The 27019-nt window shown below is 44.2% G+C and overlaps 1 protein-coding gene across 3 annotated transcripts in view; it reads left to right on the top strand.

The window, feature by feature from the left end:
* TBC1D2B (TBC1 domain family member 2B) overlaps positions 1–27019 on the top strand; it is a 76158-nt gene that overhangs the window by 30433 nt on the left and 18706 nt on the right. For all 3 annotated transcript variants that reach the window (XM_054239520.2, XM_035259376.3, XM_035259377.3), the window contains exons 3-8: positions 480–648; positions 14913–15076; positions 16780–17024; positions 17727–18107; positions 24276–24386; positions 25506–25699. In XM_054239520.2, the coding sequence (XP_054095495.1) occupies positions 480–648; positions 14913–15076; positions 16780–17024; positions 17727–18107; positions 24276–24386; positions 25506–25699 (1264 nt within the window). The remainder of the gene's footprint in view (positions 1–479; positions 649–14912; positions 15077–16779; positions 17025–17726; positions 18108–24275; positions 24387–25505; positions 25700–27019) is intronic.

Here is a 27019-nt window from a genome sequence, read left to right as displayed (position 1 = left end):
AAATACATTTGTATTTGTATTTCTTCTACTTTCTTTGAGAAAGGGGAGCCTTGTTTAGTCTCATCTGCACTTTGCTCTGCTTGCCTAACAGTTTATCCCGGAAATTGTTTCTTATCAGTACAGGTGATTGGACTTTGATGACAGGTTTATGGTGAGGGTTATTGTTCTGCAATCCTGGAGGAAAATTCTAGCCTTCGCTTTCTCTGAGCGAACACTGTTAATATCTGGCGGTTTGAAGCATGTTACAATCTTACTTTGAGAAACATGGATCTATTTAGATGAAAATGGTTTTGGAACACCAGAGTTACCCACAGATTTTGTTTGTAGGTAGTGTACATTAAAAATAGACTATTACATAGTTTAGGTTTTTGTATAGTATATCAAGTCAGTGTTTTATGTAGCATGTCAAGTTTTGTGTGGAAGCTTTGAGTAACTGACATTTATTTGCCTTTTTTTTTTTTTTTTTTTTTTTTTTTCAGATTTAATTTACCCACACCCAAATGCTTCTGCAGAAAAAGCCAGAAATGTCCTGGCTGTGGAAACTGTACCTGGAGAGCTGGTGGGAGAACAAGCTGCAAATCAGCCAGCCCCAGGACATCCAAATTCCATTAATTTTTACTCTTTGAAACAGTGGGGCAATGAGCTCAAGTGAGTCTTTGGAAAGCAGCATATGAAATTGAAAATGGGTTGTTTCTGATAATGTATGTTGTAATTTTATAAATGAAGTTATAAAACCATCTTACACTTAGGAAGGCCTTTGTTGTTTACATCATGCTTTCCCGTAGATCATTGTGGTTTTAGCTTGTGTTACATGCTTATTCTATGTCTGACACTATGCCAAACATTTTCACCCTATGGTTTAATTTAATTGCTTGACTCTGTGAAGTAGGTCATATGGCTGAAATTTTACAGAGACCGAAACTGGCTGAAGGACAATATGTGTCTGAGGTCACAGTTCTTTCAGGCTGCAGAGCTGGGGCTTCTTGTGCCTAGGGCCTAGCCTCCTCTCCATGACACTAGGCTGGCCAGGTCCTTTGCTCTGGGTTTCTACTCTCCATTTGTGCACGGCCTAGTGAGAGTAGAGGTGGGTTGATTTTTGTTTGTTTTTTATGAGATGGGTTCTTGCTGTATTGCCCAGGCTTGTCTTGAGTCCTGGGCTCAAGTGGTCCTCCTGCCTTAGCCTGTTGAGTAGCTGGGACTACAGGCATGTGCCACTATGCTCGGCTTATTGTTGTTGTTTTTCTAAAGAAGAGTTTTATTGAGATACAATTCACACACCATACAATTCACCCATTTAAAATGTACAATTCAGTGATTTTTAGTATATTCACAAATTTGTGTTACCATCACCACAATCAGTTTTTAAATGTTTTCATCTATCCAAAAATAAATTAAGTACATTAACAATTCCTTCTCATTTCCCCCAACCCTTTCTCATCTACCAACCTGTCAACTGTAGGCAACTCCTAATCAACTTCCTGCCTCTAAGGATTTTTTTTTTTTTTTTGAGACAAGGTCTTGCTCTGTTACCCAGGCTGGGGTAAAGTTGTGTGATCAGACCTCACTGCAGCCTTAAACTCCTGGGCTCTAGCTATCCTCCTACCTCAGCTTCTGGAGTAGCTGGGACTACAGGTGTGTACCACCATGGCTGGCTAATATTTTAATTATTTTCATAGAGATAGGGGTCTCTCTCTCTAGCACAGGCTGGTTTTCTGGGCTCAAGCAATCCCACCTTGGCTTCCTGAAGTGCTGGGACTACATGAGCCACTGCCCCTGTTTTATGAATTTGTTTATTGTGGAAATTTTGTATTAATGGCACCGTACATACCTTTGTGTCTGGCTTCTTTTACTTAGCATAATATTTTCAAGATTCATCCAAGTTGTAGCATAGGTTATATTGGAGCTGAATGGCAGGGGTACTGAGACCTCAGAAGACCAGCACTTGTGAGGGTGATCACTGTGGTGGGCCCTGCCTTCCTTCCTCATCCCAGCTTGTGGCCACAGCCCCACCCTCTTGGTCCTGCTCTTCTCCCATCCATCTGCTTTCTGCTGTTTTCTCTCTTCAGACAGCTCTGATTGTGTCATCGCCCTACACCAGAAGCATCACTAGTAGCCCTCAGCCTGCAGGTGTAGCTCCAAGCTCCTTGGTCTGATATTTGAGGTTGTCACCTTGGTCTGATATTTGAGGTTCTCAACGATACGATTTTAGTCTCTTCCTTGGGCAGCTGCTTCCTGGTATTTGCACTTTGTGAGCCTCTGTGGTCTGGCCATTCTGTGCCTTCCTCGTCACCCTAGAACGTCTGCTCACCATGTGCCTGTCTGCTTGGTGTGCCCTGTGTCATCTGACTGAGTCCCAGTCATTTTCCAGCACCCAGGGGAGGGGGAGGAGCCAGTCGGGAGGCACGGTGGGGCTGCCTTCCCTGGGTACCTGCAGCTAGAGGACCACTGGTTTCCTCTGTTTCAAAGTATTGGGCTTCTCAGTAAAGAAAGGGATCTGTGCTCCGAAAAGTGTCAGAAAACCACTGAGAGCCTCCCTTCATTCTAAAATGCTGAGGCTTACAGAGGTTAAGTGGCTTACTCAAGATCACATAGCAAGCGTGTGGCTGAGTTGAAACACACACCCAGGTCTCTTGACTGGGGACCCATTGCTCCTTTTGCCTTTCATCGTAAGAACGTGTTTGGGGGACGATTTGTATGCCAGGTTTTCATACCTAAGGCGCGTCATCTGCCCTCAAAGTGAGATAATGGAATGAGGTGGAAACAGACCTGTAACACTGGGTGCTTTCCACATCTTTGAGCATAGGGTGATGATTGAGTGTCTCCTGCCTAGGAAAGTGAATGGCTGTCACTTCCTGTCACAGCTGACAGATGACGTTCAGGGTGAAGCATCACTAGAAGTTACCTTCTGTCAGCTGTGCCTTTGCCCTGTAACATAGTGATTACGAGCCAGGCTGCCTGAATTCACCTCCCAGCCGTGCCATGTAGTAGCTGGATAACTTGGGCAAGTTAATACTCTGTGCCTCCATTTCTCATTTGTAATATGAGGATAATAATCATACATCATGAGATTGATAGCATGATGATGAGTTCATACATGTAAACTGCTTAGAACAGTGCCTGGCACTTAGGGACTACTAGGTGAGGGTTAGTTGTTGCTGTTGCTGGTGGAGGCACAGCTCATGACAAAGGCATTTTTCTTTTTTTAAAAAAAAATTTTTAATTTTATTGCATTTTAGGTTTTGGGGTACATGTGCAGAACATGTAAGATAGTTGCATAGGTACACACATGGCAGTGTATTTTGCTGCCTTCCACCCCCTCACCCACATTTGGCATTTCTCCCCATGCTATCCCTCCCCAGCTCCCCACCCCGCTGTCCATCCCCTATTCCCCCCATTGTGTAGTACTCCCTTCCCTGTGTCCATGTGTTCTCATTGTTCATCACCCGCCTATGAGTGAGAATATGCGGTGTTTCATTTTCTGTTCTTGTGTCAGTTTGCTGAGAATGATGTTCTCCAGATTCATCCATGTCCCTACAAAGGACACGAACTCATTATTTTTTATTGCTGCATAATATTCCATGGTGTATATGTGCCACATTTTCCCAGACCAGTCTATCATCGACGGGCATTTGGGTTGGTTCCATGTCTTTGTTATTGTAAATAGTGCTGCAATGAACATTCGTATGCATGTGTCCTTATAGTAGAACGATTTATAGTCCTTTGGATATATACCCAGTAATGGGATTGTGGGGTCAAATGGAATTTCTATTTCTAGGTCCTTGAGGAATCGCCACACTGTCTTCCACAATGGTTGAACTAATTTACACTCCCACCAACAGTGTAAAAGTTTCCTATTTCTCCACATCCTCTCCAGCATCTGTTGTCTCCAGATTTCTTAATGATCGCCATTCTAACTGGCGTGAGATGGTATCTCAATGTGGTTTTGATTTGCATCTCTCTAATGACCAGTGATGATGAGCATTTTTTCATATGTTTGATGGCCTCATGTATGTCCTTTTGTGAAGTGTCTGTTCATATCCTTTGCCCATTTTTGGATGGGCTTGTTTGTTTTTTCTTGTAAATCTGTTTGAGTTCTTTGTAATTCTGGATATCAGCCCTTTGTCAGATGGGTAAACTGCAAAAATTTTTTCCCATTCTGTTGGTTGCCGATTCACTCTAGTGACTGTTTTTTTTGCCGTGCAGAAGCTGTTGAGTTTGATTAGGTCCCATTTGTCTATTTTGGCTTTTGTTGCCAGACAAAGGCATTTTTCACAGAGGTTTGTGGGACCACTTTCTGCAGACACTAATGCTTATTCATTGGTATGTGAATCTTACGTTTATGGGTTTTGTTTTTCTTTCTTTTTTTTTTTTTTTAACTTATCTCATGCTTTATGAAGTTTTTTTTTTTTTTTTTTTTTTTTTGAGACGGAGTTTCCCTCTTGTTACCCAGGCTGGAGTGCAATGGCGCGATCTCGGCTCACCGCAACCTCCACCTCCTGGGTTCAGGCAATTGCTTTATGAAGTTTTAAATAAAATGCTTTAGGTGCATAGACAGACTTTAGTGACCCTAAAGTAGATTCCTGTATTTTAAATGAATGGCTCAAAAATTGTGTTTTTTAATGCACTCAAAATGCCACCCAAATTATAGTCAAGGCTTAAAAGATAAGTGAAGGTTTGTTGATTCTGTTTATCAGTATAGTTGAAACTCTCCTAACTAGCTCTCCTGATGAACTGACATTTTAAGTTTCCTCAGTAGAGCCATGGTCCTCACTGACTGCATGAGACCAGTGGGCCACTTCAGGGCACCTGTGCCTCTGCTGCCCCCAACTGAGCTGCAGACCTACCAAGAATCATTTGGGTTTGTTCCTCACTGGTTAATGCCTGTTTTACTTATTATTGTAATTATGTAATTTAATGAGATATTTACTAAACCCATGAAGTATGAAAAGAAATTGTTCTAAGAAAAATTAATTTGAATGCTTAGGGCAAATTTGATAAAAAAATTGCCATGAGGATGTGGGTCACATGGTTGTGAAAAATCAAAGAAAAAAAACGTAAAAGCCTTTAAGAAAATTATGCTTAGATTCTTTCACAACTGTTAGACCTTGTTCCACTTTTTAATAAGAAACAAAACAAAATTGGGAAAGTTAGCTGATGTCTTAATGGATGTAATTTGCCCAGGAAAGAAAACAGAGAACTGCAGTTAGTATCTCCAGATTTATCCCCCTCCGCTCCCACCCCCTCCCCTCCCCTCCCTCCCTCCCTTCCCCTCCCCTCCCCCTACCTCCTCCCCTCCCCCTACGTCCTCCCCTCCCCCCACCTCCTCCCCTCCCCCACCTCCTCCTCTCCCCCACCTCCTCCTCTCCCCCACCTCCTCCTCTCTTCTCCCCCCACCCCTCCCCTCCCCTCCCCTCCCTTTCCTTCCCTTTCCCTCCTCTCCTCTCCTCTCCTCTCCCTTCTTTTTTTGAGACAGGGTCTTTGCTTTGTCACTCAGGCTAGAAAGTAGTACACAATCTTGGCTTATTGAACCTCGAACTTCTGGGCTTGGTGATCCTCACACCTCAGCCCCCCAAGTAGCTGGAACTGTAGGCAAGTGTCACCATGCCCAGTATCCCCAGATTCTAAGAGGAGGCTTTGGCTGGCCTGTATCAGTAGACTGGCAGATGAGTGCACATTTACATACACCTTCACAGGTGCATGTGTTTCTTTTAAGTTCCTTTTATATGGATTCCTGGTTTAACCACATTTTTCATTTAACTTATCAACAGTTCAGATCACACAGGTGAAGAAGGAACTAGGTCTCTGCTGAAATTCTGGCCAGTTCAGTTGTGTATGTGCATGCTCAAGGGTGGGAGTGTGCAAGCATGAGTGAGAATGCACGTGGGTAAGCACATGTGTGAGAGCACATTGGGAGCCCCTGTGGCTGCTATGTGTATTTTCAGGGTGTGTGGGAGGTGTGCTTGGCTGCAGCAGTGCTGACAGCAGTCAGCAGAGCTCTGCAGCTTTGTGGGCCTGGACTGTGTGCCCATCTCTGGGTGCTGGGCTATGTCTGATGTGTGACCTCTGGCTCCTGGGTGGGGTCACATCGCGGCTATTGCAGTCAGTCCAAGTTTTGGAATCCTCGCCCTGCTACTTACTGGATGTGTGATGTTGAGTAGTCCTTTAACTTCTCTAAGCTTTATTTTCTCCATTAATAAATTGTGTGTGTGTGTGTGTGTGTGTGTAAAGTAAGCCACTCCCTCTCTGGATGGGTCAAAATGTCAATGTTATGAGTAAGAACTGCCTAGCATAGCATCATTGTAAGTGCTCAGTAAATGGTGGCTACACAACCCAGGCCTGCTGGCATTGCTGCCACTGTTGTTACCCGGACTCTTTTGAGCCGGTAGATGAAGTGGGTCTCCATTTCCTTGAGTCAGGTGGACAGGGTGCCTTTCTCAAGGCAGGTATGAGGGCTGAGCTGGCTGGAAAGGTGTGCTCATCCTTCCAGGCCTGCCTCCTGTAGGTCTTCTGCGGGCTTTGCATTTGGCCTTGCTCTGACTCTGCTTTTGCTTCTCTCATGACCCGCCTCAGGCCTGGTAGAGTTATTTGTGAGCATGGTAGGGGTTCCCAAGAATCTATTATGGTTTTAATGTCTAGGACCGTAAAGTTGTGACAGTGAGTCCTCTCTTCAGCCCCAGTTCGCATCAGAGGGCCCAGCCCAGCCCAAAGCAGGCACTTACGTATTTGGTGAGTTGGGGGTAGTTGTTCCTGTCTGGGAGCCTTAATGAGGTATTTGTGATTGTCCTTCTTGGAAGGCACAGCTTCTGTCTGCCCCGAAAGACAAGGCATATAGTCACCATGCTGCTGCCTCACACTGATGTTTTTAAGCCAGGCCTTCTGGAGAAGGAAGCAGGAAGGAAGGCAACTTGCCCTTGGGCCCGTGGAGTTTGAGCAGTTGCAGGAAGTTGGCCGGGCTGTGTGTGTGTTGCCGCATTGGCTCCTGATCTCAATCCGTTCACATGCTCCCAGGGCCCCATCTATCAGAAGGGCTGCCGCTGTAGGACACTGTTCCATGGAAATCACTGTGGTCAGGAGAGGAGCACGGCTTTGGCCGGTAGACTCAGAAACCTTCACCATGACTCCATGGTAACACCATGATACCATGGGAAGCCAAGGCTCAGGGAACTTAAGTATCTTGTCCAGGGCCACTAAGGGAGCAAATGGGCCATGTCTCCTGTTGTTTTTAGCGTTGGGCGCTGAGGAGGGGCACGTGTCCGTATCCTCTGCCGGTCCTGGGTCCACCTGTTGCAGGAATCCAATTCTAAGGGATCGGAGTCAATTCAATCCACTGACTTAGCCTTTCAGAGGCTTTCCATTGCCTTAGGCTGAAGGCTGTGCTGCGGAACATGGCCTTCAGGGACCCAGGAGGTCTGACCCTAGCATTTCTTCTGCTGGAGGCCCACTTGACTTCTTTCAGTTCTTTAGACATATCATCTTCCTGACAGGCCCCGCCTCAGGCTGTCCCTTTGCAGGGAGAGCTCTCTTCTCCGGTTACTTCTGCTCATTCTTCAGAGAGGCCTTCCTAGTTCCTCCCACTTGGCACTGCTGTGGTGCTCTCTCACAGCCCTTACCACCACCCGTAGTTTCTCTCTTTCTTTGTGTATTTGTCTGTGGTCCAGCTCCCTTGCAAGGCTGGAAGCTCCATGGTGGCAGGGGTCCTGTTTTTCTTGTGGTTTATGGGTAGTAGGGAACCCGTGGAGCTGTATGTGTCAAAGTTCTACAGTAAGAGTATCGTTTCTTAGATGTTTGGTGTCTTTGAGGCTTTCTTAGGTGTTTACTAATAAACATCCTTCTACTGTCTTACAAGGATGATGTACTCATCTGTCCAGGTAAATGTCCTGAGTATTTTGGAAAGGGTCTTTCTGATGACATCCTCCCAGATCCTCAGGACCGAAAGACCTCATATCAGAAGTAAATATAGTCTAACTTTGAGCGTTAATGCTCCAAACTTGAATGCCAGCTGAAGTCTGGACCTCAACAGAAAGCAGCCTCTCAAAGCCCTTGGTTTGAAGGGCATAGCTTATTAGAGTGACTGCATTAATTTGCTCTGGCTGCTGTAACAAGTGACCATAAACTTGGTGGCTTAAAACAACACATATTTATCCTTTGATGGTTTGGGAGGCTGGAAGTTCAAAATCAGCTTCACTAGGCCTAAGTGAAGGTGTCAGCAGGACCGGTTTCTTCAGAGGCTCCAGGGCAGAGTTGGTTCCTGGCGTCTTCCAGCTTCTGGTGGCTGCTGGCATTCCTTGGCCTCTGGCTGCCTTGCTCTAATCTCTGCTTCCCTGGCCACTCGCAGTCTCCTCTTCTGTGGTTGAATCCAGGCCCACTCCTGAGATAACAGCATTAATCCATTTGTGAAGACTGAGCCTTCATGTCCTAATCACCTCTTAATAGTATCACAATGACAATTACATTTCAACATGAGTTTTGGAGGGGACATTGAAACCATAGCAAGTGACCTCTGGCTTGCAGGCCTGTCACCTGACAGCTTCCTTATTTGGCCTGCTTTCCTGCTTGTATGTTTGTACTTTATTGCAAAAGACATGCATGCATACGAAAAGAAAAATTAATCATTGCTGAGGGGTACACAGTTACAAGTGAATGTCCTTCTAAGTCCACTTCCCAGAAGTCACCACTAGAACTGAAGGTGCTTATGTCTGCACCCTGAACTTTGCCCTTGTGTGTATGTGACTTACACAGAAGGATCGCACAGTGTCCACTATGTCACTGCAGGGCTACCTCAGTGACTTGGAGTTCCACTCACTCTTCCCTCGGACTTGGCTTCTCTGTATTTACCATGTCACGAGGCCCACTTACACCAAAGCTGTGCTCTCACCTGCAGGTGGGTCAGGAGGCGTCGGCAATGGTGGGGAGTGTAGGGCCACCTGCCATGCCCCTTTGAGCTGAGACATCGTATAAGCACTTATCTGGAATGTCAACTTGCTAGTCCTCACTAGAGCTCTTGTTCTAACAGAAGTCAGTTATAGGAATGTGCCCGAATTTATTTAAGTTGTTTCCTAGCAGAAACATCTGCTTGTTTCTGCTTTTCTGTCATTTCAAATAGCATTGTTCTCATATCCTTGTACATATGTCTCTGTGCCCTTGTGAGAATATATTTGAGGAATTAATTTGTAGAGGAGGAAATACTGAGTCAGCTTTATTGGATGGCTACTGCCAGTCAGAGGAAACCCCCCACACAACCTCCTCCCTGCCCCCGCAACCTTCCTTTCCCTTAACAGGGTCTGTCGTCTGGAGGGAGGGAGGGAACTGGAAGCCGTGGTAGCTGGCTCCCTCCTCTGCACAAAGTCCTGGCAAGTGCAAACCTCTGCCTGGGCAGTGTCATCTCCCTGCTGAAGAGGATGTAGCTGTGCAGGTGGTTTGTGGAGGAGTTAACTCGGAAGAGATTTGATGGAACATTTCCCAGTAATTCTGTCAACTTGTAAATTCTAGCTGGTTATCAGAATTCAAACGAATGTCGAGCAAGTTACTACTGTTTTAATTAGACATTTTAAACCATGCCGACTTCCATCTGAAATATGTAAACCTGGAAAGACGTTTTTCCTCACGATGATACAGATTGCTGGTGTTTGTTTTAAAAAGCTCAGGCTGAACACTGGCCCTAACAAGGTGCTGTTTTGCTGCTTGATGGTGCCTCACTTTCCATTGCAGATCAGAGCAGCCGAGTGTTCATAGGTGGGCACCTGGCACAGTGCCTGGGAGAACAACGAAGGCCCTCCCAAAGATCTGTCAAATGGAACTGGGGTCTTTAAACAGCAGGTACTGTCATAGAACAGTCTCTAACACCAGGTTAAAAAACCCCCTCCATTTAAACCAGTTGTGAACTCTGCAGTGTAGCGCACAGGCAGGGCACGTGGTTGCCACCGAGGCCTCTGTGGGCCAGAGCAGATAGGGTAGTGTCTGAGAAGTCTGCACTGTAATGACCCCCTGTTGCACAGTCCCAGAATTGGGATTTGCCACATAAGAGCAAAAACAGGAATTGGCTACATACTGTTTCAGCTTCAAGAGGCTTTCAGGTTTTGAGCCTGATTCAATTTCTCTGTTAACTCAGGACTTGGCAGGTAGCACCACACCCCCAGCAAGGCTGTCCCCCAGCTGCAGGCTGTGTACGATGGGCCTTGTGACAGGCTGGAAACGTAAAACCACAGTGGGAGTAAGGAGGATGTATGGCAGTTCTAAGTCATTGAAACTGCTGTTTTCTCTCCCCAGGCCGTGAGGGGGTGTCCCTGCCCTTATTCCTGTTTCCTGCATTCACCCTTTAGGAACCAGAGTCCAGGAGCACAGTTGGACGGCTAGGGCAAATGGCAAAGAGAATTTAACCCCCATAATTGATGGTGGTGGTTGTCACATGCCACCCAAGAGAAGGCTGCCATGAGGTCCTTGCCATAGGCAGGGGCACCGAAACGTCATGGTGCAGTGAATCTGGTGGTGCTAGTGCTCTGTGAAGTGATGAACCAGTCATGGCAAAAAAATGAACACAAGTATAGCCAGCAATTGTGAGAGTTTTCTTCCTGAGCAGCTCTTTTGAAATAGCTTTCTCTACAATTTGATAGTTTTTATAAAATCAGACTTTATACAGTATTTTACTCATTGGGTTAAAAGGGGAACTGACTAGAATCCTTCTATGCAGTTGTCTGTGAAGATGTGTGGCACAATGCCAGGCTTTAGAAGAGACTTAGGACATAAATAGCATGTGCAGGATGCCTTATGTCACTGACCAGCTCCCTGTTGGTCTTAAGTAAATAAGCTACGAGAAAGTGAATATCAGTTCCAAACAGGCATAATTGCTGGTTCTTGGTGATTCTTTGTTAAAGCAGTTAGCAAAAGGCCATGCATTCATATGCTGTGATAGTGTGATGAGAACGTGTGTTACATAATTTCTCTGTATTCTTCTGAATGTTTAAAGAACAAGTAAAAAGGAAAAAGGTATGCTTTAAAAAACACATTGAGAAATGACTGTCTTACATGAGAATATCATCTGATTCAGACTATATAAAGCCACCTTTTCCCTCCTTGCCTTTAATCCACCCAAGAAAATGGCAAATGATACATTTCTTTCTCCTCCTTATTTATTCGCATGTTTATTTTAATAACTTCTTTGAGTTATAATTTAGCTCCAATAGGTTCATTTATTTTAGGTGAGTAGGCTGATTAAGAAATTATACACAGTGATGTAAACACCTGCATAATCAAGATAAATAGAACATTTCTGCACCTTTAAAACTTCCCTCGCGTTCCTTTGCAGTTGATCCCTTCCCTTAATCCCTGGCCCTGGGCAACCTTGGATCTCCTTTCTGAAACTATAGCTTTGACTTTAAAAAAAAAAATTTTTTTTTTTAGCTTTGCCTTTTTTTTTTATTTTTTGAGATGGAGTCTCGCTTTGTCACCGGGCTGGAGTGCAGTGGCGCGATCTCTGCTCACTGCAACCTCTGACTCCCTGGTTTAAGCGATTCTCCAACCTCAGCCTCTTGAGTAGCTGGAATTACAGGCATGCACCACCACACCCAGCTGAATTTGTATTTTTAGTAGTGATGGGGTTTCACCATGTTGGCCAGCATGGTCTCCATCCCTTGACCTCATGATCCGCCTGCCTCGGCCTCCCAAAGTGCCGGGATTACAGGCGTAGGCCACTGCGCCCGGCCAGTTTTGACTTTTAAAAATTTTTATATAAATGGAATCATACTCTATGTAATCTCCTGTGTGTCTTTTTTCACTCAACGTAACCTTTTGGAGACTTACCTGTATTGTTTGGTGTTTTCATGTTAAATTCCTTTTACTGCTGAGTAGTATTCAGTAAGTGTGGATCTATTAAGTAAGAGAATGTAAGCATACATGCATGTGCGTATAAGTAAGGTGGTTCATGTGAGCATGTCCTCTCCTCACCAGTCCACTTACTGACTGCTCAGACAAATTAAGATGTCTCTTCACAATAAACATGTGCCTCTTAACCTTTTGACAGTTTAACTATAAAAATTGGACTATTCCTTTATTTCTTTTGCAAATTAGGGTTATACTTAAAACTTTGTTACTTGTATTAGGAAATTTGATTATGGCATGCCTTGATAGTGTTTTTCTTCATGATTTTTGTGCTTAAAGTTTGTTGAGCTTCTTTTATCTGTGGATTGATAGTTTTCATCAAATTTAGAAAAGTTTTTGGTTATTATTTATTCACATATGTTTATTCCATCTCCTCCCCTTCCTTCTCCTCCTTCAGTGACCAGCCCGTTGGTCCATCCATCCATCCTTCCATTGTTTCTTTTATCAGTTGTCTGTTTCATTTTAGGTCGTTTCTATTGCAGGCTCATCAAATTCACTAGTCTTTCCTTATGCAATGTCTAGTCTGCTCTTGTTCCCATTTAGCATGTTTTTCATTATAGGCATTGTAGTTTTATCTTTGGAAATTTGATTTAAATCTTTTTTAAAAAAATCTTCCATGCCTCTAAGATGTTCATTTTTTATTCTGGCTTCTAGAACATCAGGAATACAGTTATAACTTTTAGAGTCCCTGTCTGCTAATCTTATTATTCGTTGTTTCTGACCTGTTTCTGTTGATTGATTTTTCTCCTCATTATGAGTTGTACTTTCCACTTCTTGCATGCCTGCTCATTTTTAAAACTGAGTGCCAGATATTGTGAATTTTACCTTTTTGTGTGCTCAATATTTTTGTATTGCTATCAATATTCTTGAGCTTTGTTCTTCGATGTGTTAAATGACTCAGAAACAGTTTGATTCTTTTGAAGTTTGCTTTTAAGCTTTGCTGGGTAGGATGAGAGCAGACTTTAGGGATAATGTCACAGCCTTTCTGAGTACTGTTTCTGATGCCGTATGAGTTATGGGGTTTTCCACTCTGACTGGTGAAACTAGGCACTGTTCCTGGTCCTGTGTGAGGCTCAGGGATTGTTTCCTTTGTTTCTCTCAGGTGGTTCTCTCCCTGTTCTCAGATAGCTTTCTTACATGGAAGCCCCAATCAGTACTCAACTGAAGACTTGGGGGACCATCTAAAATCTCTGCGACACTCCCTCTGTGCAGCCGTCTTCTCTCTAGTACTCTGCTCTATGAGCTGCAACTGCCCTGAGACTCCCCACTCTATCTTCTCAGCTCAGAGAGATGCTGGGTTCCTCCTGGGTGCCCCCTTCCTGCACCCCGGCTTGGAAACTCTCTCCAGGCAGTAAGGTGGGCTTGCCTTATTGGCTTTCCCTCTCTCAGGACCATTGTCCTATGCTACCTGATAGCCAACGTCTAAAAACCATGATTTCCTTTTTTAAATGTTTTTCAGTTTCATGGTTTCCTTCTTAAAATTTTTTTTCAGTTCTTTAGTTTTCACAGGGGAGGGTAAATCTAGTCCTTGTTATACCATCTCCACTGGAAGCAGAAATCTTAACCTACTTTTTAAAACGTTTAATAAAATATTTTTAGCACATAGGCAAGTTGTATTGATTAGTCAGATAGCCATGACTCATTTTTATAGTTTTGTCACATTTCTACTGCATTTTTAAAAACAGAAGATTACTAAAATCCTTTCTTTCTCTCTCTTTTTTTTTTTTTTTTTTTTTTTTTTGGTGACAGTGTCTTACTCTGTTGCCCAGGCTGGAGTGCAGTGGTGCGATCTTGGCTCACTGCAACCTCCACCTCCCAGGTCCAAGTGATTCTCATGCCTCAGCCTCTTGAGTAGCTGGGACTATAGGCATGAGCTACCACACCTGGCTAATTTTTGTATTTTTAGTAGAGATGGGGTTTCGCCATGTTGCCCAGGCTGGTCTCAAACTCTTGACCTCATGTGATCCACCTGTCTTGACCTCTCAAAGTGCTGGGATTACAGGCATGAACTACTATGCCTGGCCAGATCCTCTCTTCTTGATCCTATTCTTCCTTCCCTTTACAGAGGTTGCCAATATTCTGTATTTGATAATTGTAATTTGTGTTTGGATTTAAAAAAATGGTTTTACTACATATATATGTATCCATAAGTAGTCTCTATTATTAGTGTTATCTGAAGATATAAAACAGTATCATGCTGTACCTATAATTCTTCCATTTTCTTTTCCATTCGTTTCTATTACATGTAGCTTTAGCTGAAATATACATTCCACAAGAACAAGAATCTTGCTGTGTTTTGTTCACTGGGATATTCCAAGTATCTAGAATAGTGCCTGGTACATTGTAGGCTCAATCAGTATTTGCTGGATGAATGAATTCATTTTAACTGTGTATAGTACTTTATTAATGTGTCACAGTTTATTCTCCTGTTCATGAATGTTTAGGTTCTTGTACCTTTTCATTTTTTTCTAATACGGACAGTGCTACAGTGAACGTTCTTGCTTGTGTCTCCTCGTGCACATATGTAAGAATTCTTTTAGGAAATACTGGGTGTTAGGGGCAGGCACCTCTTCAACTTAACAGTACTCCCACCAGCAATGTATAAGAATCCTCATTTCGGCCAGGCGTGGTAGCTCATGCCTGTAATCTCAGCACTTTGGGAGGCACCTGAGATAAAGAGTTTGAGACCAGCCTGGCCAACATGGTGAAACCTCATCTCTACTAAAAATAAAAAATACAAAAATTAGCTGGGTGCAGTGGCACATGCCTATAGTCCCACCTACTCGGGGAGGCCGAGGCAGGAGAATTGCTCGAATCCAGGAGGCAGAGGTTGTAGTGAGCAAAGATTGCATCACCGCACTCCAGTCTGGCAACAAGAGGGAGAGTCCATCTCAAAAAAAAAAAGAATCCCCGTTTCTTCACATCCTCACCAACATTTGATATCATCAGATATTTTAATTTTTGCCAATCTTATATACATGAGATTACATTTTGCTTGACTTTTGTTTTTAGTAATAACACATCGTTTTTCCCAACAGAAATTCAATGTCTTCTTTCCGTCCTGGGAGGGGCCATAATGATAGTCGGAGGACTGTGTTTTATACCAATGAAGAGTGGGAACTTTTAGACCCAACCCCTAAGGACCTAGAGGAGTCCATAGTGCAGGAGGAAAAGAAGAAGCCGACCCCTGAAGGAAACAAAGGTATCAGCGCGCTTCCTGTTGTCTGTCATTCTCTGTACTGCCGTCTGTTCACTAGTGATATGGGAGACACTTTATTAGCAGGTATTTTGAGAGGCATAGGCCTGGTGGTGGCTTGCATTCTCTTTGTGAAACTTAAAACACAAAGGCTTGAAAATTATTTAATAAATGTTATAAGAAATAAATGACTGTCTAATCCAATGGCTCTTAAAATTTTTTGGGAGATAGAACACTTGGAAGTCATGATCCTCTTTATGAAATACTGATTTTAAAAAACTTTATAAAAACTTGAATGTACACAAAAGAAGAGAAAATAGTCTTACGAATTCTGGTGTACTCGTTATCCAGCTTCCACAATGTGAACTGTGGTCTCTCTTCTTCCCTCTCCATCTCTAAGTTCCTGCTCCTCCCTGCACCCACTGTCAGCTGGATTATTTTAAATTTTAAGCATTAATCCATTGCATCTGCAAATGTTTTAGTATGTATCTCTAAGACATAATGACTCTTTTTAAAAAATATAGAACTTACTATATTTATAGTTATAATAAATCCTTAATATTATTTAATTCCTTAATTGTTCCCTAAGTGTCTGCTTACAGTTGGTTTCTTTAAGTGAGGATCCAAACAACACCCACACATTATATTTAATTGATGTCTTCTTAGGTCTCTTTTGGTGGCTTTTTCCCGTTCCCCCTCCTTTCCCACATTTGTTAAAGAAACCAGGTCTTCATGCTGAGGAGTCTCGCACATCTGGGTTTGCTGATTGTTTTTCTGTGGGGTCATTTAACATGCTTTCCTGTATACTGGCAGTGAGAGCCAAGGCCTGCCCAGATTCAGGGTGACTTCTGGTTGGACAGGAATGGTGTTTTGGTGGGGAGGTGCTGCGTGCTTCCTATCGCATCGCATCTGAAACCACAGTGTCTGGTTTCTCTCTTATCATATTAAGATTCATCAAGGCTTAGGGTTGTCATTCTGATCCATTCATAACCTTCTCCATCAGCCTTTTGCCAGATGCTTTTAACAGTCATTTATGATTCTAGATTGATTGATTGATTTTTGAGACGGAGTCTTGCTTTGTCACCCAGGCTGCAGTGCAGTGGCACAGTCTCAGCTCACTGCAACTTCTGCCTCCTGGGTTCAAGTGATTCTCCTGCCTCAGCCTCCTGAGTAGCTGGGATTACAGGCACGCGGCAACATGCCCAGCTAATTTTTGTATTTTTAGGAGAGATGGGGTTTCACCATGTTGCCCAGGCTGGTTTTAAACTCTTGACCTCAGGTGATCCACCCGCCTTGGTCTCCCAAAGTACTTGGATTACAGGAATGAGCCTCTGTGCCCGTCCACAATCGTAGATTAATTCATTAAGAGAATATTGATGTTTTAAACATGAAATAATAAATAATTTTGAAATTCCACTTTATACCTAATTCTAGCAAAAATGGGAAGCCAAGGATGCTTAGTATGCCTTCGTTTTCCATTAAAAGTGATCCTATGATAGAGTCTTCCAAGGAAGGATCCAGTGGGGGGAATCAGTCATCTTTGGCTGAAGCATGTTGGTTACTATCTAGAATGCGGTGGGGGCAGAGTCATCAATCTCCTCGGGTTCTCAAGGTGGGGAATGCCAAACTCCTTTGAGGATGATTTGCGAAGATAGTTTCCAAAAGGAAGATGTGGCTTGTATTTAAAACACAGTTTTATTTTTGTGTAGGAGTAACTGGCTCAGGATTCCCCTTTGATTTTGGACGTAACCCTTACAAAGGAAAGCGCCCTCTGAAAGACATAATTGGGTCGTACAGAAATCGTCACAGCAGTGGTGATCCTTCAAGTGAAGGCACACCAGGCAGTGGCAGTGTCAGCATCAGCATCAGGAAGCCAGCCTCTGAAATGCAACTGCAGGTCCAGAGCCAGCAGGAAGAGCTGGAACGGTTAAAGAAAGACCTGTCCAGTCAGAAGGTAACTTCTTCTTCTGGCTTCTGTCTTACCCCACATCAGCAGGCCAAGGGCGGGAGGAGTGAAGGCCAATCTGTGTTTCCCTGAATCTTTCCAGAGACAGTTTTGTTTCCCAAAAGTTGCTTTTCCCTGGAGGTTTCATACTGCCAGGGCCGTCATCCTAGGCGTGGCTGCTGTGCTTGATCATTGGTTCAGAGGTGTTTATATTTGTAAGGAGGGTGAAGAAAGGAGGACTGGGGAGGTTGCTGTCTGCACCTCCAGCCAGTCCTGCCCCAAGATTGAATCTCTCTAAACACAGTTTCAGCCCAGAGTTCTTTAACAGTCGTTAAGAAGACTTTCTGCATGAACAGCAGTTTCCTGAGCTAATCAGCTCTAATTACACTTAACTGTTCAGCAGTTCAGTGACTCTCAGAGCACAGATTTTTTAATACCCATGAACATTTACTGGACACCATTGCTAACTAATTACAGTGGGCAAGTCCATTATTTCCTGTTTCCTATTACTGTTCTCTACAGACAGTCTATGGAGTAAATATGTTTTTTTCTGTTTTTGAGATCCTTCAAGAGGAAGTTCAGTATTAAAATGTTTCCAGTAAAGTTTCTACATTTTCTTAAATTCTGACAATTGCTCCATGTCATGATTTGTGCTTTTTCTCCTCTCCTCGCTTTCCTCACCCTTCACTCCATTCTCCTTTTGGCTCCCAGGAGCTTGTTCGACTGCTCCAGCAGACAGTCCGGTCATCCCAGTATGACAAATATTTCACTAGCAGCCGGCTCTGCGAGGGGGTCCCAAAGGACACGCTTGAGCTTCTGTACCAAAAGGATGATCACATTCTGGGCCTCACCAGCCAGCTGGAGAGGTTCAACCTGGAGAAGGAGAGTCTTCAGCAGGAAGTGAGGACGCTGAAGAGCAAAGTGGGCGAGCTCAACGAGCAGCTGGGGATGCTGATGGAGACCATCCAAGCCAAGGATGAGGTCATCATCAAGCTCAGCGAGGGCGATGGCAGCGGGCCTCTGACCATGGCACCCGGCTCCCCTTCCACTGCACCTGTTGGCAGGGACCAGCTGGAACTGGACAGGCTGAAAGTAAGAGCAGGGCAGGGTTGTGATTGGCATGAGAGACCACCGATGTCACCCTAGAGGCCAGGCCTCTGTGAGCTGATTTGTGTGATGGCAGAACAGTTGCACACCCCTTTTTTTCCCCCCCCACAAGTGTAATAGGACTTGCCATCAAATAATCGTTAATTTTCTGTGGAGCTTCCTTGGAAAGGAAACCTTGCTGCTGCTTGGAGCAGTTTCAAATCTTTCCCCTCACTTGCTTTCAGGCAACTGAGACGTTTCTTTCTGTGTATACCACCCTTAGGACTTCATTATCCTGTGTAACATATGGAGGCTGTTTCTTGCCCCTCCTGTGTACATGAAAGCACACGCAAACTTAATTTGTATAGCTTGCTGCAGGACCTAGTGGGTGCCTGGTTTGGGGCATTGTTCCCAACAGCTATTATAGGGTTAGCTGGGGAAGCAGACTCCAGCTTCCAAGGAGGCCTGCGAAGATGGGGCCTCTTCAGAGTCAGTGCCCCCAACACCCAGGGTGGGAGGGTCCTGACCCTTCGAAGGAAGTGTCCCTCTCTGGGATAGCCCTCAAGGTGGGAGGCTGTTTCCTGAACAGAAGTGACTCTCCGAGTCATGCCTGGGGTGGTGACCAGCTGATGCGGTAGGAGGAGCACACAGCACTTGTGAGAGGCGGGGGCAGCCTGCATTTCTCTTCTTGCCTGTAGAGAAGCCTGCTGGTCCAGAGGGGAGGCGGCAGGGAAGATCATAACATTCTTGCTGCCACCAGTTCTTGGGACTCTGTGGGAGAGGTTTCAGATGGACAAGTGGCCCCCAGGACATGGTATCAAGTATAGCCCATTGACCCCAGCAGACCCCAGATGTGTCTGTAGCTACGGGTCTCACCTAGCCCCAAGGCGTCCCTCACCTGGCCCGCTTCTTGCAAATAATGTGTCTCCAAGGGTGTTTGGCTCCAGATGGAGCTTGTCCTTGGAGAACAGAGGTTTGCTGCTGTCCAAGTTGTTACTTAGCATTTGCTTCATGCTTAGTAGTACCTTTCAGGCATTGTCAATGCACTGAGTGAGAGAATGATAGGCATGCTAGGGACTCTGAAGATAATTCCAAAACTGAAGTAGAAACACGAATCGTGGCAGCATGGCTGGAATATGTACATGGTCCCCATAGTGACCACTTCTCACTGACAGCACCCATTAGATATGTGAGGTCAGAGGATTTATGAATGAGAAAATCTAAAACAACAATAGAACCTGGTCTCAGTACTTTATACTTACACTACTGTTTAAAAAAAATGGCTGGCCAAACCTGGTGGCTCACACCTGTGATAGAAGCACTTTGGGTGACCGAGGTGGGCACATTGCTTGAGCCCAGGAGTTTGAGATCAGCGTAGGCAACATGGTGAAACCACTGTCTCTACAAAAAAAAAAAAAAAAAGCCAGGCATAGTGGCCTGTACTTGTAATCCCAGCTACTCAAGAGGCTGATTGCTTGAGCCCTGGAGAATGGAGCAAGGCTACAGCGAGTCGAGATCCTACCACTGCACTCCAGCCTGGATGACAAAGAGAGACCTTGGTGCAAGAATAAAAAAATACCCCCCTTTTTTTTTTTAAACAAATAAGAGGTCTTGGTTAGTGTTGCCAGTAGAAGTTGTTTTTTCATGTACACAGCATTGAATATACATGACCCTAAATATACACCCATCAATAATACACATTTTACGATTACTTAATGAAAGCAGAAATTTTTATTCTCATGTCTTTATATATTTATTTTTTTGAGACAGGGTCTTGCTCTGTTTCCCAGGCTGGAATGCGGTGGTTCAATCTCAGCTCTCTGCAGCCTTAACCTACCCTGCTCAAGAAATCCTTTAGCCTCAGTCTCCTGAGTTGCTGGGACTAGAGACTCGAATTACCATACCTGGCTAATTTTTGTATTTTTAATAGAGACAGAGTTTTGCTGTGTTGCCCAGACTGGTCTTGAACTCCTGAGCTCAAGTGATCCGCCTGCCTTGGCTTTGGAACGCTGAGATTACAGGCTTAAGCCATTCCGCCCAGCTGACAGCTGAAGTTTTTATTTTGCAAGTGTTTCGATTTCTGTAGTGTGTAGAACAAAACTATAGTGGTGGGTTTCCAGGGCATGCGTGGCACTCGGCAGTGGGGGAGGCGCAGTGGAGGAGGAGGCGTGTGGAGCAGGTTTTCCCAGGGAGTGAGCCGGAGTGTGTGTGGAGTGTGCCTCCTGGCTGTTGAGACTGCGCAGCTCCTTCTGGAGACAGCTAACGGAGCTGATCAAGGTACAATCAGAATAGGACACCTGATGCCAATCAGAACAGGACATTCCCTCCTCTTCTCTTTTCTTTTGCACCATAATGGGTGGAGTGGTTTTGAATCTGCATGAAGTTTTGTTTCTCCAACATTCCTCAGTTTAACAAGTTAAACAGTTTTTAACAACTTAACAAGCCTGTGGCTCCAAGACATCACAACCTTTAGGTTAAGTGGCAACAGCTGATGAAGCAGCTGATGAAGCCGAAAAGCGTGGTTGGGTAGATTCCAGGGAGATAGTTGAGGCCAGTCTGGGTCTGGGGGCCTCATGCTTTCTACTGCCATGCTGTTGCCAGTGCTGAGGGTCCCTCTGCGGTGCAGAAGGTGTTCACGCCTCATGCAGGGTTCCTCTGCAGTGGTGCTGGGAGAACTGGAAAGGCTCCAGGGAGAAAGAGGGAGAGCTTTGACAGAAGTGGGTGTTCTCCTGTGTGTTCTCTCATAGCCCTTCAGCTCTAGACGGGATATGGATGAAGAAGAAATATTGATTCGTTCTTCTGATTCCAAATTTAAAATGTCTAGCTAGAAAAAATATATATATTTAAGATATATTTATTTAAAGTATATTTTTGTGTATTTTTTAATTTTAAAGATATTTTTATATATCTTTTTTGTTATTGCTGTTCTTGACCAGTTTTCATGCTTTATTGTCAGTGGGTGTGGCCTGTAAAGATTTCTGCCATTGGGATTTGCTAACTTTTTTGGTGTAGTCTAGTGCATGGTTACTTTTTGTTCCTATAGTATTCCAAGGCAGGAATACACATTGCTCCCAGGATTTTGCCACCCTGGTGATTTAAGTCATTATTTTTCCATGTTTCCTTCCAGTCCTTTTCTATGTTTCCATAATTCTTTCATTGTTGAAGTAGTTGGACTTTCGTCTTGTTCCATTCAGCATTATGGCCCCAGCACTTCCATGTTGCTGTCATCAGCGATTTCAGGGTTGTCCATCCTTTGTGATAGCACAAAGGATGTGTTATCTTCCTCCCTGTCTTTCTTCCTGCATTTGCTGTTCCATGAATACCTCCATGCCTTTACTTCTTCAGCTCATCTATTCATCCAGCCAGCTGTGGGCCCGGCCATTTACTCTACAGGGGTACACAGGCACTGCAGTCCTGGGCCCCACAGTTTGATTTAGAGGCACAGACAGAAAAGCAGAATGACAGCTGGAGCACGCACCAGGACGGAAGGGGATGTGGAACAGGTGGGGTGATGCTTTACATTGAGCATGGCCTCTGGAGCTAGCCCTGGTTGAATTCAAACCCAGATCACCACGTAGCACCTCTGACTTGGGCAGGTAACTTCATGTCTCTGCCTCAGTGTGTTTATCTGTGGAGCAGTGCTTGTTTTCCTCATAGGTATTGTAAGGGTTACAGGTGGTAATCCACATAGCGCCCTCCCTCACGCAATGTCTGGCTCCTCATAGGGTCTTCAGTGTTGGATGTTGTTATTGCTGTGGTGGTCATCATCATTCTAGAGAAAGTGTCCATAATATAAATAATCAGGACTGACTGAGACTGTGACACAAATTTTAAGTTAAAGACAGACAGGGCAACTGATGTTACTTGCTTCCACTGACCCACTTTGTGTCACTCAGTCTCTATCCATCACTGTTGAGTGTTTTCTTCAGTTGCCCTCCAGCCCACTTTCCTTTGGCTGCCCTGCCTTTGAGTAATGTGTTTGCTTAATGTTTCCAAATATGAGACCTTTGGCCAGGTGCAGTAGCTCACACCTGTAATCCCAGTGCTTTGGGAGGCCAAGGCAAGAGGACCACTTAAGGCCAAGAGTTTGAGACCAGCTTGGCCAACATAGTGAGTCCCCATGTCTACAGAAAAAAATTAGCTGAGTGTAGTGGTCATGCCAGTGGTCCTAGCTACTCAGGAGGCTGAGGTGGGAGGATCACTTATGCCCAGGAGTTCAAGGTTGCAGTGAGCTATGACCATGCTACCACACTCTAGCCTGGACAATAGACGGAGACCCTCCCTCCCCCCCCACCTCTCGATACAAAGTCTCACTGTGTCACCAAGGTTGGAGTGCAGTGGCATGATCTTGGCTCAGTGCAGCCTCTGCCTCCTTGGTTCAAGTGATTCTCAGGCCTCAGGAAGGGTAGCTGAGACTACAGGCGTACACTACAATGCCTGGCTAATGTTCTGTATTTGTAGTAGAGACGGGGTTTCACCATGTTAGCCAGGCTGATCTCAAACTCCTGTCCTCAAGTAATCCTCCTGCCTTGGCCTCCTAAAGTGCTGTTATTACAGGCATGAGTCACCATGTCCCTCCAACCTTGTTTCAAAAAAAAAGGAAGTCCAACATTCACATTTCAAGTACTTGTCATTATGTGGTCTTGCTGAGGCTGAGTATGATGTCTGTCAACATTCTAATGGGAGTCAGGGACCTGAGACCATGGAGCTAAGAGCCCACTGGCCTGGCTCTCAGAACTCTGATTTGCAGCCTAGACAGTAATTGGGCAGCCTTCTATGGCTCAGTTCTTCACCTCAAAAATAAAGAGGGTGAGAATGGCTGCCTAAGAGTTGTGAGTTTTAAACAAGATTAGGAATCCCACATGCCTAGCACAGGGCACCTGTAAGCCATCGAAAGTGCTCCATAAATGTTAGTGATTAAAGGGACATTGAATTATTTTCAGTTTTTCTGCATTTTATGGGGGAACAGTATAATCCTGTGGTAGTTTCTTGTTTGGCCATGGGGAATTTCTGTAGCTTCATCTCTGGGGAGTGGCAGCAGTCTTCTGCCTGTGGCATCACAGGAGTCTGTCTTGACTACCCTGGCCTGCCCTTTGAGCTGTCTCCAACATGATTTCTTCTAGGATTGGGAGATCAGGAACCTCACATACCAGCCTGTCACATTATAAAAGAAAAATACTTAGAAGCAGGGAGGGGAAAGGGGGCACATTTATAAAAGATTGAATTTGTAAAGAACATTTGGAAGTCACTGCTTCAGAGGTGATTCTGATTAGTATCCTTAGCTGCTTCTTCAGTTCATTGTTTCTATTGGGAGAGTCAGAGGAAGTTTCCGGCGCTTTAGTTTCAGTGTTTTACATGAAAATGCCTCACCCCCTTACTGCTTTGCTTTCGCTTGCTGTTATGTTGGCTCCTTTCAGCTTTATTGCTTGTAATTTCAAGGCCTGAAGCCAATGTGACATCTGCCCCAGCCCGACCTGCTCTCTAAGTTGGACTTGGCAGAACTCTTCATCAGCTTGTTCTGTTCTTTTAGAGACAGAAAGCAAATAGGCAAAGGTTAACAAGTGGCCAATTCAGGGGAAGGATATATTGTGTTCATTGTACTTTTCTTTCAACTTTTCTGTCAGTTTGAAATTTTTCACTGTTGAAGAACATTTGTTTTCTTATGCGCCTAACACATTGCAGGTCATACGATTTGTTATTAAGAGTGATTTTTAGTTAAAGGCTTTTGTATATGTGTGTAGCCTTTTTTTATATAAAATCGATGTGATGATTATAACCTACAGAAAATATGTTCAGTTTCTCTAGTTAAAAAAAATGTAAGGCATTGCTTTTGTTTTTACCACCTCAGTGAATATGGAATATGGATAGATAAAATATCTGCATACATATGGGAAGCACATCCTATTAATTTCTCCTATCATCAGTTGAGAAAAACTAACACCATTAAATAAGTATTTTCTCCATCTCCATTGCAGCAATCATGCCTACTGGCCTTCTGCTGCCAAAAAGATTAATGGGAAAGTGCCTGTTAACAACTTCTAGTTCTTTAGAACTTACTCTAACTTAGCAGGGCTGTTTGATTGGTGAGGCAGCAAGATGCTGACTACATAGGGTAATTAATTGGTCAATATTCAACCGATGTGAATTCAGGGATTTTTTTTTTTTTTCTAACAGGATAATCTACAAGGGTACAAAACCCAAAACAAATTTCTAAATAAGGAGATTTTGGAACTCTCAGCTCTACGAAGAAATGCAGAAAGGAGAGAGAGAGATCTCATGGCGAAGGTGGGTCAGGATAGATGGATTCTATTATCTGGTGGGAGGTAAGGTAAGGAAACCATTAAGAATAAGCATGCTTTACAAACCAGTTCACATCTCAGGCTTGGAGAGATGTGATTGCTGATACCAAAATATATTTGAAATATGTACAATACATAGAGCTATGTAGTCTCATCAGAGATAAATGCCCTGAGATGTGCCTTTTTCACATAAACTGGGTAAGTAGGAATGAGAATCTATAGAAAATATGTTCAGTTTCTCTAGTTAATAAAAAGAACGTAAGATATTGCTTTCTTTGTGCGTTACCTTTGTTCATAAGCATTTTTAATGGATTTTGAAGAAAAGGTATATATTTGTAAGGTCTCCTAAACTAAGGTAATTTGGGTTTTGATTTATGCTGTTCAGTTTTGTATTTATGGAGATGGTGAGGTTAGTGCCTCCTCTGTGAACCAAATAGGGTTGGTGTGAAAGTCAGGTATGATTATGGCTGTAAAGGGTTTTGCACAAAGTGTAATGGGATCATGGACATTTCAGCCATAATCAAATGACACTTGTCAACTGCTGTTATATACCTGACCCACTTTTTTGAACAGAGCTTGAAGCATCTTCCCAGACCTTATTCCTGCATGTTTTCCAGGGTATATTTGATTTGTCTGATAAGGTGCCAGATGGGAGCTAGTCCTGGATCACAGAGTCCTAAGAAAGAATGGGTATAGCATGGAGTGGCCATACTCATGGGCCATGTGCCAAATGGCACCGAGCTGGACCTCAGTAATTGGCATGTAGCCTGTAGCCTGGTTTCTGCTGCTCTCTCCACCTCTGTCCAGAGGTGATGCATTTGTTGGCATCCTGAGGTCTGATGACCAGCACCCCTTCCACAAGGAAGAGAGGCACCCACTGCAGGCCATTTTAAACATGACAGGTGGTCTGTGATATAAATTAATGTATTGTCTTTGATACAGTCTGTCTCTGGCTCACTTCGTACTAATTTCTTGCTTTTGATACAGTCTGTCTCTGGCTCACTTCCTAATAGTTTTAGGTTTGTGTCATTGAGTGTTTGAGTGCCTAAAGATTGCTCTTCCTGTTTCTCTGTCTTGATGGAGATAACCAACACATACTCTGCAGTATTCTAGCCTGGAAGCCAAGCTCTGCCAGATAGAAAGTAAATACCTGATACTGCTCCAAGAAATGAAGACACCAGTGTGCTCAGAAGACCAGGGGCCCACCCGGGAGGTCATAGCCCAGTTGCTGGAGGATGCTCTGCAGGTTGAGAGCCAAGAACAGCCAGAGCAAGCATTTGTTAAACCTCATCTTGTCAGGTAAAGGTGCTAGTGACTGTTGGGGATAGTGCATCCCATTTCTGAAGTCCCCTTTTCACAGAGAGCTGTACACAACTGTGTATCTCATTTGGTGCTCACGACAAATGCTGTCAGGTTAGCAGAACAGGTAATGTCTTCATTCTTCCATAGTAATCAAGTCATAGAGCTGGGACTCACCACAGGTCTTCTGATTGCAAGACCTATTTCTCATGTAAGTGAGAGAACCTTCCTTCTGATCCTTCCTTCCTCCAGAAGAAGCCAGTTTCCAAGGAATAGGAACCTTCTCCTAAAACATAGCCCTACCCACAGGTGGTTCAAAACAGAGGGGGCCCCTAAATGAAGAACTGGGCTTACACACACACACACGCATGCACGCACGCACATGGCATATATTTTTGGGGAAAGCGCTGAATTTGGAAGCCCATCATGGATCTTGGATCAAGGACTCTCTCATAATCTGTTTTCTAAAAAATGAGACTCATGAAATTGTTGAACCAGGAGAAATCTGCAGATGCACGGAGTTTGGCCTCCTCTTATTTCCACTACTCAGGAGCAGCCCTGTGTCTAGGTCTTGCTTACTGTGGTCTCCTTGCTTGTCCTGCCCTACCCCTGCAGGCCAGGTGAAGCCTTGCTTCAGTTTGACATGACCTTTCCCTTCTCTGAGCTTACAGCACCAGCCGGCATTGTTTGGGCTACTCAGATGACAGTTAGAAATATGCTCAGCAGGTGCCTGACACCATCGTTTCTGAACTCTGTTATGGAGGTCTGCCATGTGCCAGGAACTGTGCCAAGTGTTTTATGTTCAGGGGTTTGTACTTAATACTCAGTGAGGTGGGTGCTTTTATGCCCACTTTATAAGTGAGGAAACTGGGTTTGGAGGTGTTAGAACTTGCCTGGAGTCACTCAGCCTGTGAGTGGCGAGGACAGGCCCTCAGCCTGGATAGTTGGGTTCCCAGGTGCAGGAGCGCCACCTGCACACTGGGCGTTGGGCTTTGCTCATCGTGGTGGCTGTTAACCTCTGCGAGCCCTTGTTGTGTTCAGAACACAACACATCTGAAGGTGTTGTGTGGTGTTCTTATGTAAAGCGTTCTGTGCTCTTACTATTTATGTTCTATGTTCAGATTTTATGTATAAGTAGAATAACCATGTATATTGGTTTATTTTCAACTTTTTCCTATGGAAAATTTAAAACATACAAAGAAGTAGACAGAATTATGTAACATATCCCCCTGTATGCAACTAATTGAGCAATAATGTTTTGCCAATATCATTTCATTTTACCTGACTCCCCACAGTTTTTTTTTTCTGGAATATTTTAAA

The sequence above is a fragment of the Callithrix jacchus genome, chromosome 8 (genome assembly GCF_049354715.1).
Source record: "Callithrix jacchus isolate 240 chromosome 8, calJac240_pri, whole genome shotgun sequence".
NCBI classification, from domain to species: Eukaryota; Metazoa; Chordata; class Mammalia; order Primates; family Cebidae; genus Callithrix; species Callithrix jacchus.
Note: the sequence above shows the minus strand (reverse complement) of the source record. Positions and strands in the feature narration are given on the sequence as shown.